At 43.9% G+C, this 11,883-nt stretch overlaps 1 protein-coding gene across 3 annotated transcripts in view; it reads left to right on the top strand.

Moving 5' to 3' along the window:
- Nucleotides 1–11,883, top strand: part of ATP6V0A4 (ATPase, H+ transporting, lysosomal V0 subunit a4) — a 71,672-nt gene that overhangs the window by 31,108 nt on the left and 28,681 nt on the right. For all 3 annotated transcript variants that reach the window (XM_010854929.1, XM_010854930.1, XM_010854931.1), the window contains 7 exons: nt 821–946; nt 1,843–1,937; nt 3,107–3,233; nt 5,873–5,955; nt 6,840–6,933; nt 9,504–9,716; nt 10,514–10,664. In XM_010854929.1, the coding sequence (XP_010853231.1) occupies nt 821–946; nt 1,843–1,937; nt 3,107–3,233; nt 5,873–5,955; nt 6,840–6,933; nt 9,504–9,716; nt 10,514–10,664 (889 nt within the window). The remainder of the gene's footprint in view (nt 1–820; nt 947–1,842; nt 1,938–3,106; nt 3,234–5,872; nt 5,956–6,839; nt 6,934–9,503; nt 9,717–10,513; nt 10,665–11,883) is intronic.

Here is an 11,883-nt window from a genome sequence, read left to right as displayed (position 1 = left end):
TAAACTTGGAAACAAAAATACTTGTTACCTGTTTAACAAAAGCAAAAATCCCCTTGCTGATATGTGACTTGCCGGAATCCCTTGACTTCTCATGTAGCTCATTTTCCTTCCCCAGAGTGTTTTCTGGTCCTCCCCATTTGATAAGGGAACTCCTGAGAGTGTATGACCATGGCTGGACTTGTTGTTCAGTTACTGAGTTATGTCTGACTATTTGCAACCCCATGGACTGCAGCATGCCAGGCTTGCCTGTCCTTCACCATTTCCCAGAGTTTGCTCAAACTCAACATCCATTGAATTGGTGATGCCATCCAACCATTTCATCCTCTGTTGTCCCCTTCTCCTCCTGCCTTCTATCTTTCCCAGTATCAGAGTCTTTTCCAATGAGTCGGCTCTTCGCATCAGGTGGCTGAAGTACTGAGCTTCAGGTTCAGCCTCAGTCCTTCCAATGAATATTCAGGGTTGATTTTCTTTAGGATTGGCTGGTTTGATCTCCTTGCAGTCCAAGGAACTCTCAAAAGCCTTCTCCAGCACCGCAATTTGAAAGCATCAATTCTTCGGTGCTCAGCCTTCTTTATGGTCCATCTCTCACATCCATACATGACTATTGAAAAAGCCATAGCTTTGACTATACAGGTCTTTGTCAGCAAAGTGATGTCTGTACTTTCAGCTCTACAGTCTTGTTGAGTTTGACTGAACAGGTCTCTCAACTTCAAGCTACGTTGTGATGCTCTGCATACTTGATATTATTTGTTGTGGTTAATGTACAGTAAATGTCATAGTGCTTTCTGCCTGGCTTACTTTCTTTTTTCCTCCTGCAAAGACTGCTCTAGAAAAACTGGAAGGAGAGCTTCAGGAAGCCAATCAGAACTATCAGGCTTTGAAGAAAAACTTCCTAGAACTGACGGAATTCAAACATCTCCTGAAGAAAACCCAGGACTTCTTTGAGGTTGTAATTTGGGGACTGTGTATTCAAGGGCCCTTTTCTCTAGAACCTCAAATTTCTATTTTGACAACTGGTTGGTTTGGAATATGAGTAAATTGTGATGTTTCTGTTGTCTGGCTGGGCTGTGGGTGGTGAGGGTTAGGGTGGCATGTGGCGTTGGTTGAAATGAATGCAAAAATATTATCAGATCAAATCAATCACTCAGTCGTGTCTGACTCTTTGTGACCCTATGAATCGCAGCATTCCAGGCCTCCCTGTCCATCACCAACACCCGGAGTTCACCCAGACTCATGTCCATCGAGTCAGTGATGCCATCCAGCCATCTCATCCTCTGTCGTCCCCTTTTCCTCTTGCCCCCAATCCCTCCCAGCATCAGAGTCTTTTCCAATGAGTCAACTCTTCGCATGAGGTGGCCAAAGTACTGGAGTTTCAGCTTCAGCATCATTCCCTCCAAAGAAATCCCAGGGCTGATCTCCTTCAGAATGGACTGGTTGGATCTCCTTGCAGTCCAAGGGACTCTCAAGAGTCTTCTCCAACACCACAGTTCAAAAGCATCGATTCTTCGGTGCTCAGCCTTAAGGAGCTCACTAATAAAGTACGTGGCCCAAATGGCCCAGAGAGAAATGGAAGTCAGAAAAAAGCACAACAATCAGTTTGAGCAGATTTGGGATTTGGGTACGAAGAGACCTTGTTTTAAATACACAGTTAAAAAAAAAAAAATACACAGTTACATCTTTATTTGAAACAGAAAACTAAATTAGGTTTAAGCATCAGGTCTTCTGAATTCTATTTGTAGAAAATTGAGTAATTATGTAAAAGCAGATGAAGTCATGCGATGTGGGTGCTTTTAAGATAGTCTAAGTACATTTAAATGAAAATAGTGATTCTTTGACTTTCAGACAGAAGCCAACTTAGCAGATGATTTCTTTGTAGAAGACACTTCCGGTCTCCTGGAGTTGAGACCTACGCCTGCGTACATCAGTGGAAAGCTGGGGTCAGTGAAATTCCTGCTCTGAAAGTTATATGTAGTTGGGTCCCTGGTCTGCATGCTCAGTGCCTGGCATGTGGTAGATTTCCCTGACTGTTTGAGTGAATGAATGAATGGACAAATCATGACTGACAAGAGGACAGTTTCACACGATTATGGGCCTCCATCCAGTAAAAAACCCAAGTTTAACCTGATCTGGTTGATGGAGGTGTAGGCAGTGTTATCTTTTTAATGGTGAGACTGACACTCTTGAGTCTGAAGAGTGCGCCGTTTGTATTGTCTCCACGTGGGAAGGATATAGTGAAAATTGTTTAGGTAGGGTTTCTCGACTGTCCCTGGAGGGCTATGGGATACATGTTTTTTTTTTTTTTTTTTGCCTTGTCTCTAAAATACTGTTTTGATAATAGATTTGGAGTGTGAAGTTTGAAGTGTAATTAGCAATGTGGTAGTTGGGCAGTCACGTCTTCCACAAGTAGAAGTAATAGAGTATGATAATACCCACCAAAACATGTGATGATTCAAAATGGTGGGATTTCATTTACTGTTGAAGTAAAATTGAGAGTGAGTTTTGGAATTCTAGTTCTTTATTCAGCAGATACTGCTATTTGAGCACTAGACATTGAATTTGGAAAGGAAAGGAAACTATGTATTGAAAATATTTAATCAGAAGGTAATACTGGGTAACATATATTTACAATAATGGGCCAATGAAAGTAACCATTTTAAGTTAATGTGAAAAGTTTGAGTTAGAAACTTATCTAGATACCTAGATGATTGTATAAGTAGAGATGTAAAGACAGCAATACATACATTTCAGTCTTAGTACATTATTTGTATAAATGCATAGAGACCATTGTTGAGCAGATTGAATACTTGCTTCTTTTAGCTGCAATGATATAATGAATGGTCTGTCATATTGTTAATTGCAAATAAGTGAACGTATAGTATTGGGATGATTAAGGACACGTGGACATGTCAAAGGAAACAGGAGGTCAGAGGGGAGTTGGGGTTCATTGGGACTGGGATCCAGAGTGCTAAGCAGGGCCATGTCCTTCCTTCCTGCTTAGAGGGCAGTGGGCTTCTACCTTCTGTCTGCTTATCTTCACATCCCATGGGGTCTTCTGCCTGTACCCACTCCCTGTGCCTCAGTAATATCTCCTCTTCTGACTGCCCAGGTTCACAGCCGGTGTGGTCAACCGGGAGAGGATGGCTTCCTTTGAGAGGCTGCTGTGGCGAATTTGCCGAGGAAACATCTACATAAAGTTCAGTGAGATGGACACAGTTCTGGAAGATCCCGTTACAGTGGGTATCTCAGGCTGCGGAAAACATTCTCATAAGTTTCCTGTAGCCCCACCAGAGGGGTTTGCCCTGCCAGGGGGCTTTTGTTCTCTCAAATCCTGAGTCTTTAGCTCTATGAAGTTAATATCTACTTCCTTTTTTTCTCCTTTCTTTTCTTTTTTCTTCCCCATCCCTCCTTTTTCAAAAATACCTATGAAAGGTCAGTTCTAGGACTGAGTCTTGTTAGCACCTCATAAGTGGTCATTCCTCCAAATGACTTAACTGGACAAGTTCCTGGAAACTTTGCTGTACTGGTGCCGCATAGGTTGGCAGCTGTGTCTTCATCACAAAGCCCTGATAACTAATGTAGGTCAGTGTGCTCCAAGCTCCAGGGTGCTCTTGAGCAGAAGATGTTGTTCAGTGTGGATTCTGATTCATTGCGTCTGTGGTGGTGCCCAGGAGCCCGCATTGTTAACCAGCTTGCAGTTGGTTCCTGGTCGTCAGCAGACCATACGTTTGGAATGAAGATTTTGAGGGTCTCCTTCACTGAGTGCCACATGTTACTGCTACTAGTTTTGTAGGATTTGCTTCTTCCACCCTTCTGGTTAGTATTTAAATCCACTTTTTAATTCCAAGAAGCTTGCTTTATTTCTAAAAAAAAATCATAATCTAGTGTAAAAAATAAAGGCTAAAAATGCAATTTTAAGCTTTATTTCATGGAAAATAACTTCATAGAAAATAAGAAAAAAGTTTGTTTTTAAAAAATACAAAAATTCAGCATTTTCATGTCTTTATTTTTATTTTTTTCTTGTGCTCTTTTTCTGTAATCCATAGCTATAGGCAGGTATGATTTAATATGGTTGTAGTTAAAACCTGGAAATCTTTTTTTTTGCCTTCTGTTGATTTTATATAATATAAATGCCCTCCTGTATTACAGTGTGTCCTATAAATATTAATATTTTAAAATGTGACATTGAATCATTACTTTTCATAATCGTATTTTGACATTCTGTAGTCCTGGTGGTAAAGAGAGTATTTATAAAGTAAGATGACTTTAGCCTGATGACTTTGAAGGTCACTGAGCAGATGGTGTGTGGTCAGAATAGATTCCTGGGTCTGGTGAATCCAGAGACAAGAAGATCTTAAGAGATTCAGCAAAGGACCGTGGGTGGGAGTGGTGCTCCATGGGTGAGGGAACCTTTGGAAATAATGTAAAGCAGGCGGCTCCCCGAATCCTAAAATATCCCTTTCCTGCTCCCATGAGCAGCTACCAAAGAGACAATTCATTTTGATATTTTCAGTTGGTATGTAATGTCTCCACTGAGTTGATGTGACATTCATTATCTGATTTTAGACACTTAATTTCCAATTTTTCTCCAGAATATAGACACTATGATAAGCATCATCATGCATGTGAATTTTTGTTTACTTCTGAACTAGTTCCATGATATGAATTCAAGGAAATAGGATTGCTGGCTTAAAGGGTGTGGGCATTTTCATGACCCTTGATATGTCCTGACAAGAAGCTTTTCAGTGGAGTCATACCTGATTCCAAAGATACCTGAGACGTAAGTCATGTGTAATGAGTGTGTAGGATTTGTTATCACTTTCCCAACAACGGGTTTCATAATTTTACCTTCACTCCCCACCCCAAACTAAATAAGAGTAAAAAAATGCATTTCTTTGCTTACAGTTAAGGTTGAACATTTCCATATATGCTTGTGAAATACCTATTTTCCTTTTCTTATGAAATGTTAGACTTGGACTTTAAAAATGCATTTAATTAGTGTTCCTTTGGGCATACAGTGAGTATGTAAGTCAAACATTAGACCCGGCTCTTCATTGTTATTGTTCGGTTGCTTAGTCATCTCCGACTCTTTGAGACCCCATGAGCTGCCACACAGCAGGCCTCCCTGTCCTTCACTGTCTCCCGGAGTTTGCTCAAACTCAGGTCTCTTGAGTCAGTGATGCCATCCAACCATCATCCTCTGCTGCCTCCTCCTTTTGCTTTCAATCTTTCCCAGCATCAGGGTCTTTTCCAATGAGTCGGCTCTTCACATCAGGTGGCCGAAGTATTGGAGCTTCAGCATCAGTCCTTCCAATGAATATTCAGGGTTGATTTCCCTTAGGATTGACTGATTTGGTCTTGTTGTCCAAGGGACCCTTAAGAGTCTTCTCCAACACCACAGTTCAAAAGCATCAATTCTTTGGTGCTCAGCCTTCTTTCTGGTCCAGCTCTCATATCCCTGCATGACTGCTGGCTCTGTCTTTGTTAAATGTCAAATACCATTCGTCCCTAAATTATAAATGTTGTTTATGAGTTACCTTTGGTGAGCTAGGTCAGCTACTTTTACTTTAAGGCTTGCATATCCTGGTTCCTTCTCTTCTGTGTGTTTTGTTGTTTATTAACACATCTCTTAAACACAGGGCTCAGAGCTGAATACGAGGTTCGGCTGTGATCCCTCTCGTGTAGCAGACAGCGATGTTGTCCCTCTGAGGCTGTATCAGCCTGCCTGAGGGCTCCACCCAGCCTGCCTCCGTGGCCTTGCCCTCAATCATAATATTACAAACTTGAATCAACTGGGAGAAGTTGAAGTTTTCCAATTTTAAATTTAGAAAAAATAAATTCTAAACACATGCATTTTACTGTTATGATTTTCCAGAGAGAAGAAATTAAAAAGAATATATTCATCATATTTTATCAAGGAGAACAGCTCAGGGAGAAAATCAAGAAGGTCTGTGATGGGTAAGCGACTATTAAAGGTTCTTTTCATCAGCTATTTGGATCAGGATTAGTTCAGGGTCTATGCAATAAATCCAAATAAACTTTCCTGGTTGCTCAGTGGTAATGAATTCTCCTGCCGGTGCAGGAGACATGGGTTCAATTCCTGGATGGGGAAGATCCCCTGGAGAATGGAATGGCAACCCTCTCTGGTATTCTTGTCTGGGAATTCCCATGGACAGAGAAGCCTGGCAGGCTGTAGTCCAGGGGGTCACAGAGAGTTGGACATAACTTAGCAATTGAACAACAGCAAGGCTCGAGTAGGGCTTCTTTGAGGTTGCTTAAGGTTTTTGAATAACTTTCCCACGTTTGATAATAGTGCTAAAAAGGCAACTGCTTTTTAGTAACTGGGGATAGAAACAGAGAGATCTTGATGTGTAAAATTTAAAAGGTCGAAAAAGACATTTCAGTTGATTCCTTCTCACCCCTTTATCAGCTGCTAAACAACAAGCAAACTGCATGCTTAGTCGTTTCTGAGGTTACTGGATCATCTTATGTGTAGCCCCTTAGAAGCAGAAATTCAGTAGAGAAAAGACACCAAAACAGTAAGTTCTGGGGAGAAGACAAGACTAGTTAAGCTTGCAGTCGTTTTTATACACCAGCTGGTGGGTTTTGTGGTTTGAGTGGAGCCCATTCATATAATAGAACCACAGGTTTAATTCAGATGGTGTGAGCCATGTGTTGGGAACCGTAGGCCGAGATCCAGTGTCTGGCTGCTCGCTAGATGGTTACTGTGGGGGAAAGTGGTCATCTAACCAAAGTGGACAAGGGATGGGTTAGTAGAAAAGGATGTGCCTATGCTTCTTGGCAATCACCCACGTGTGTCCTATGGAATGTTTGAAACACAGGTATCGAGCCACTGTATACCCCTGCCCAGAGCTGGCGTTGGAGCGCAGAGAGATGCTGCAGGGCGTCAACATGAGGCTGGAAGATTTACTCACCGTGAGTGAGGCATTCAGGCGTGTGACATAAACACCTGCCATTTCCTATGAGTCCTGTCTCCCAGGGCGCTTGCTCCAAGGTTGGCTGGAATGTCTGCTATGCTCGACTCGCTGTTGCTGCAGAAGGCTTCTTAATTAGTAGATGGATGGCATTCACTAAGCTCGTGATGATTCTGCTTGTCAGGGATGCTTTGCCGGGGCTTAGAGTTAACCACGGCCCTGGTCAGCCTTCAGTTCCCCACCCCAGGCTGATAGAAGGAACCTTTTATTGCCAGACTGGCCTAGGCCGCCTCTATGATATAACTCACTAGCCAATGAAGGCGAACAGCCAGTCTTGCTGATTTTTTTTCTGCACGGAATTGCCCGGTTGTGTGAGCCAAGCAATTAATTCTGTCAAGGCAGCGAGTCAAGTTTCACATATGAACACGCCCCCAGTTCATATCCTCATACTGAATCTGTTGTCACCTAGGATGGCTCTCAAAACATAGGACTTTTCTTCAATAATAGTAATAAGCTTTGTGAGTGATCCCTGAAAGCTGCTGGCCTATATCAAATGGTATATTCCAGATCAGCTCTGTCCAGTAGGTGGTGGCGGAAATGTTATATAGCATGTGAGTCCAGTGTCATAGCCGTGAGCCACGTGTTACCCCTGAACATTTGAAATGTGGCTGGGGGAGTGGATTTTTATTTGTATTTAATGTGGCTGCTGTCTGATCAGCACAAATCTAGATACTTGATGAGTATCTTTAGAAATTCGATGTGTGTGTGTGTTCATCTTCCCAGAAAAAGCAGTGTTTGATTTTCTAATCCTCTCTCTTCCCTCTTTGTCACGTCAGGGAGACTCTTTCCCTGAAGCAATTACCCTTGAAGTCCTTTCCCCCGAATACTTTGCCAGGTTTTATGAAAACTGCATGAGGAGGGACTTCTCTGGTGGTTCAGGGGTTGGGACTCTGTGCTTCCTCTGCAGGGAACTCGGGTTTGATCCCTGGTTAGGGAACAAGATCCTGCGTGCCTGATGGAATGGCCAAAACAAAACAAAAGTCTCATGAGGAGGATGAAAGTTAGGCTAGACTTACACTTAGGTTTCAGATGTCTTGGGTAGCCCTGTGTAATGGTTACTGAAAGTGTTACTGGGTTGTATCATCAGAACAAAAACTGGTTCCATTTAAACAAATCCTATGTGGGCCAGATCACCTATCATTCCTTCATTCATTAATTCACTTGTCATTTATTGGAGAGGTTTAGTATGTAAGGCATTTCAACAGATGTATGTTTCCTTTGGCTGATGTAACAAATTACAGCAAACTGGGTGGCTTAAAATAACCACATTTATTCTCCCACAGTTCTGTCTTGAGAAGTCTGAGATCAAGGTGCCAGCAGAGCCAGGCTTCCTCTGAAGGCACTAGGAAAGGATCCTTGCTTGCCTGTTTTGCTATAGTTCGCATGTATATATCACCCCAAAATTTGAACGTTAAAAACCTAATGACTGGGACTTTCCTGGTGGTCCAGTGGTTAAGAATCTGCCTTCCAATGCAGGGGACATGGGTTGAATCCCTGGTCCAGGAACTGAGATACCACATGCTGGGGGCAAGCAAGCCCATGCACCACAACTACTGAGCCCGTGCACCCTACAGCCCGTGCTCCCTACAGCCTGTGCTCCCTAACAAGAGAGTAGCCCCTGCTTGCCACAACTAGAGAGAGCCCGAGTGCAGCAATAAAAAGCCTGTGTGCTACAACGAAGGCCCAGTGCAGCAAAAAAGAAAAAAAGGCAACAAAACCCCACAAAAACCTAATGCCCTGGATGATGGTATTGGGAGATGGGGCCTTTGGGAGGTGATTAGTTCATGAGATTGGGGTTCTCCTGCATGGGATTAATGCCCCTTTAAAAAGAACCTTAGAGAGCTGGCTTGCCCTTCTGCCATGTTGGGTTAGAATTTGAAGTCTGCAGCCGAGACAAGGGCCTTCAACCATGCTAATCTCAGACTTCTACCTTCCAGAACTGGGAAAACTTTCTGTTACAAAGCACTGGTCTATGATTTTTATCATAGCCGCTCGAGTGGACTAAGGCATCTTCCCAGCTGCTGGTGGCTGTCAGCCATCCTTGCTGGTCCTTGCTTCGTTGATGCATCACTCCGGTCTCTGTCTCCATCACACACATCTTCCCTGTGGGTCTCAGTGTCCAGATTTCTTATAAAAACATTGATCATACCAGAATAGTGCGCACCCTACTCCAGCATGACCTCATTTTAACTTGATCACATCTGCAAAGACCATATTTCCAAGATCATGTTCCCAGCTACCAGTCTTAGGACTTCAGCATGTCTTTTGCGGGGACACCATTCAACCTATCACAATAGTACTATAAGGGGTTTAGAAGAAAAGGAATATACAGTCCTGGCCTCAGGGCTTTAACCTCTAGTGCAGGAGTTCAAGGCCAGGTGAGAACTGCGAGGCAGAGGAGCGGGCAGGAGCCGAGGACGCCTCCAGGTCTGGCTGTCCTGCATTTTTGCCATGTTATCTGTCATCTCCCTGAGTGTCCTTTGTTTTGCTGGGTGCTGTTTTTTTGGCCAGGTGTTAACACAGACAGAGTCTCACCGTCAGAGCCTCCTGCAAGAAGCAGCTGCCAACTGGCACTCCTGGGTCATCAAAGTGCAGAAGATGAAGGCCATCTATCACATCCTGAACCTGTGCAACATTGACATCACCCAGCAGTGTGTCATCGCTGAGATCTGGTTCCCAGTGGCTGACACCGTGCGCATCAGGAGGGCACTGGAGCAAGGCGTGGTGTGTGCGGGAGGGGGCAGGGGGCGGGGAGGGTCATGTCCAGTTGAGTGGGCCCTCTGCCAGGTGTTCAGATTGCTAGCTTCCTAAGTCACATGACCCTTACCTGGTAGGATTGTCTCTATCTTTACGCCTTTGGTCCTTACCCAGTGTGTGGGCACATGTCAGAAAGGCCTATTCTTCTCAGTGTCTTACCCACAGGTGACATTTCTTTGATCTTAGCAAGAGTGTACTGGGTGCTGATGTGCTGCTGTCCCTCTGCTAGCTTTGTCGGGCTGGAAAGACAGATAGCCAGACACCTGCAACAATAGCCAGAAGGCAGGGAGTGGATGGCTTCCCATGCCTGCCGTTGTGCTGAGCACTCAGGCACCTTGTGTAACTCTCACCGTGCTCTTGAGTCCTCTCTCTGCCCAGTGGGGGGCCTGTCTCATCACCTATTTGCCCCATGGAAATTTGGGAGAGGGTCAAGGCCATTAGGAATACAGGAACAAAATTTGGAAAGTGAATAAACTCTTGAGAGAGTAAGTCAGAAGGAAGAGTAGAGGGCTCAGAACTGTGCATAACATTTGCAGGAGCTTGAGGATGGAGATTGCCAGAGAATCAGGAGGAACTCTACTTTCTTTGACAACTTCCTTTAAGATACATTACATAAGTACTAACTTCAGATGAAATCATGAGTCTCAGATCAAGAAATTGTCCCAAGTTCACCGAGTAAGTGACAGGAGTTGGGCTGTGAGCCATGTGCTTACGCCCAGCCAATGGCATTCTTCCTAACATCTTCTCATATGTTCTTTTTACAGGAACTAAGTGGCTCCTCCATGGTCCCCATCTTGACAGCAGTGCAGTCTAAAACAGCTCCTCCCACGTTTAACAGGACAAATAAATTCACAGCTGGCTTCCAGAATATTGTAGATGCATATGGCATAGGCAGTTACCGGGAGATGAACCCAGGTAAAGGAATCTGATGTGTTTCTCAATCAGGCAGCTTGTAAATGAAAATTGAACAAGATTTATCACAGCGGTGGCCTTGGCAATTCATTGCTTTGAATTGTGACATTCCTAAAATCTTACTTGGTTTTCTGATGCCCCTAATTGTCTTTTAAAATGGTGATTAGCTAGATATACTCCTTGACAGGATTTCACCTGTTCTCAGGCAGACAAATTCAGTTTTCATTTTCTTACTGATTCAATGAGGGTCATCTTAGGCATCTTCACAGTCACATAGTGTTGTGTGGGAGAGATGGCAATGGGCACAGATAGGACTTTTAGTCAGAAGACTGGATTCTCAGTGATACTGTATCACTGAGTCTGATTTGTAAAGTAAGAGGGTAGACCAGATGTCCTTTAGCCAAGCAGTTCTTGGTGCTGCTGTTCTCCAGGCTGAGTTTGAATCTAATTTGTGACCTGTATCGCAGGGTCCTGTGAGTAATTGCTGGAGGTGTGTGGTGCATGTGAATGGTTGAAAAACAAACAAAAGGTGGTAGTGGACAGGGTATAGAAAGCACTTAGAGAGAGAAAACTGGTTTTAAATCCCATTAAACTTTGTGATCTTGGGGAAAGTCACTTTTGTTGGTGGTGTTCAGTTGCTAAATCACGTCCAACTCTTTGCGACCCCATGGACCGCAGCATGCCAGGCTTCCCTGTCCTCCACTATTTCCTGGAGTTTGCTCAAACTCCTGTCCGTTGAGTTGGTGATGCTATCCAACCATCTCATCCTCTGTTGCCCCTTCTCCTCCTGCCCTCAATATTTTCCAACGTCAGAGTTTTTTCCAATGAGTCGACTCTTCTCATCAGGTGGCCAAAGTATTGGAGCTTCAGAAGGTCACTTAGCTACTCCAAAACGCAGCTCATCTGTAAAGTGGGGAGTAGTAATATTTACCTCAGAGAAGGCAATGGCAACCCACTCCAGTATTCTTGCCTGGAAAATCCCATGGGCAAAGGAGCCTGGTAGGATGCAGTCCATGGGGTTTCGAAGAGTCGAACACGACTGAGTGACTTCACTTTCACTTTTCACTTTTATGCATTGGAGAAGGAAATGGCAACCCACTCCAGTATTCTTGCCTGGGGAATCCCAGGGACGGGGGAGCCTGGTGGGCTGCCGTCTGTGGGGTCGCACAGAGTCGGACACGACTGAAGCGACTTAGCAGCAGCAGCAGCAGCAGTAATATTT

This window comes from Bison bison, unplaced genomic scaffold (genome assembly GCF_000754665.1).
Source record: "Bison bison bison isolate TAMUID 2011002044 unplaced genomic scaffold, Bison_UMD1.0 scf7180017864352, whole genome shotgun sequence".
Lineage (NCBI taxonomy): Eukaryota > Metazoa > Chordata > Mammalia > Artiodactyla > Bovidae > Bison > Bison bison.
This window is presented reverse-complemented; position numbering and strand designations above follow the sequence as displayed.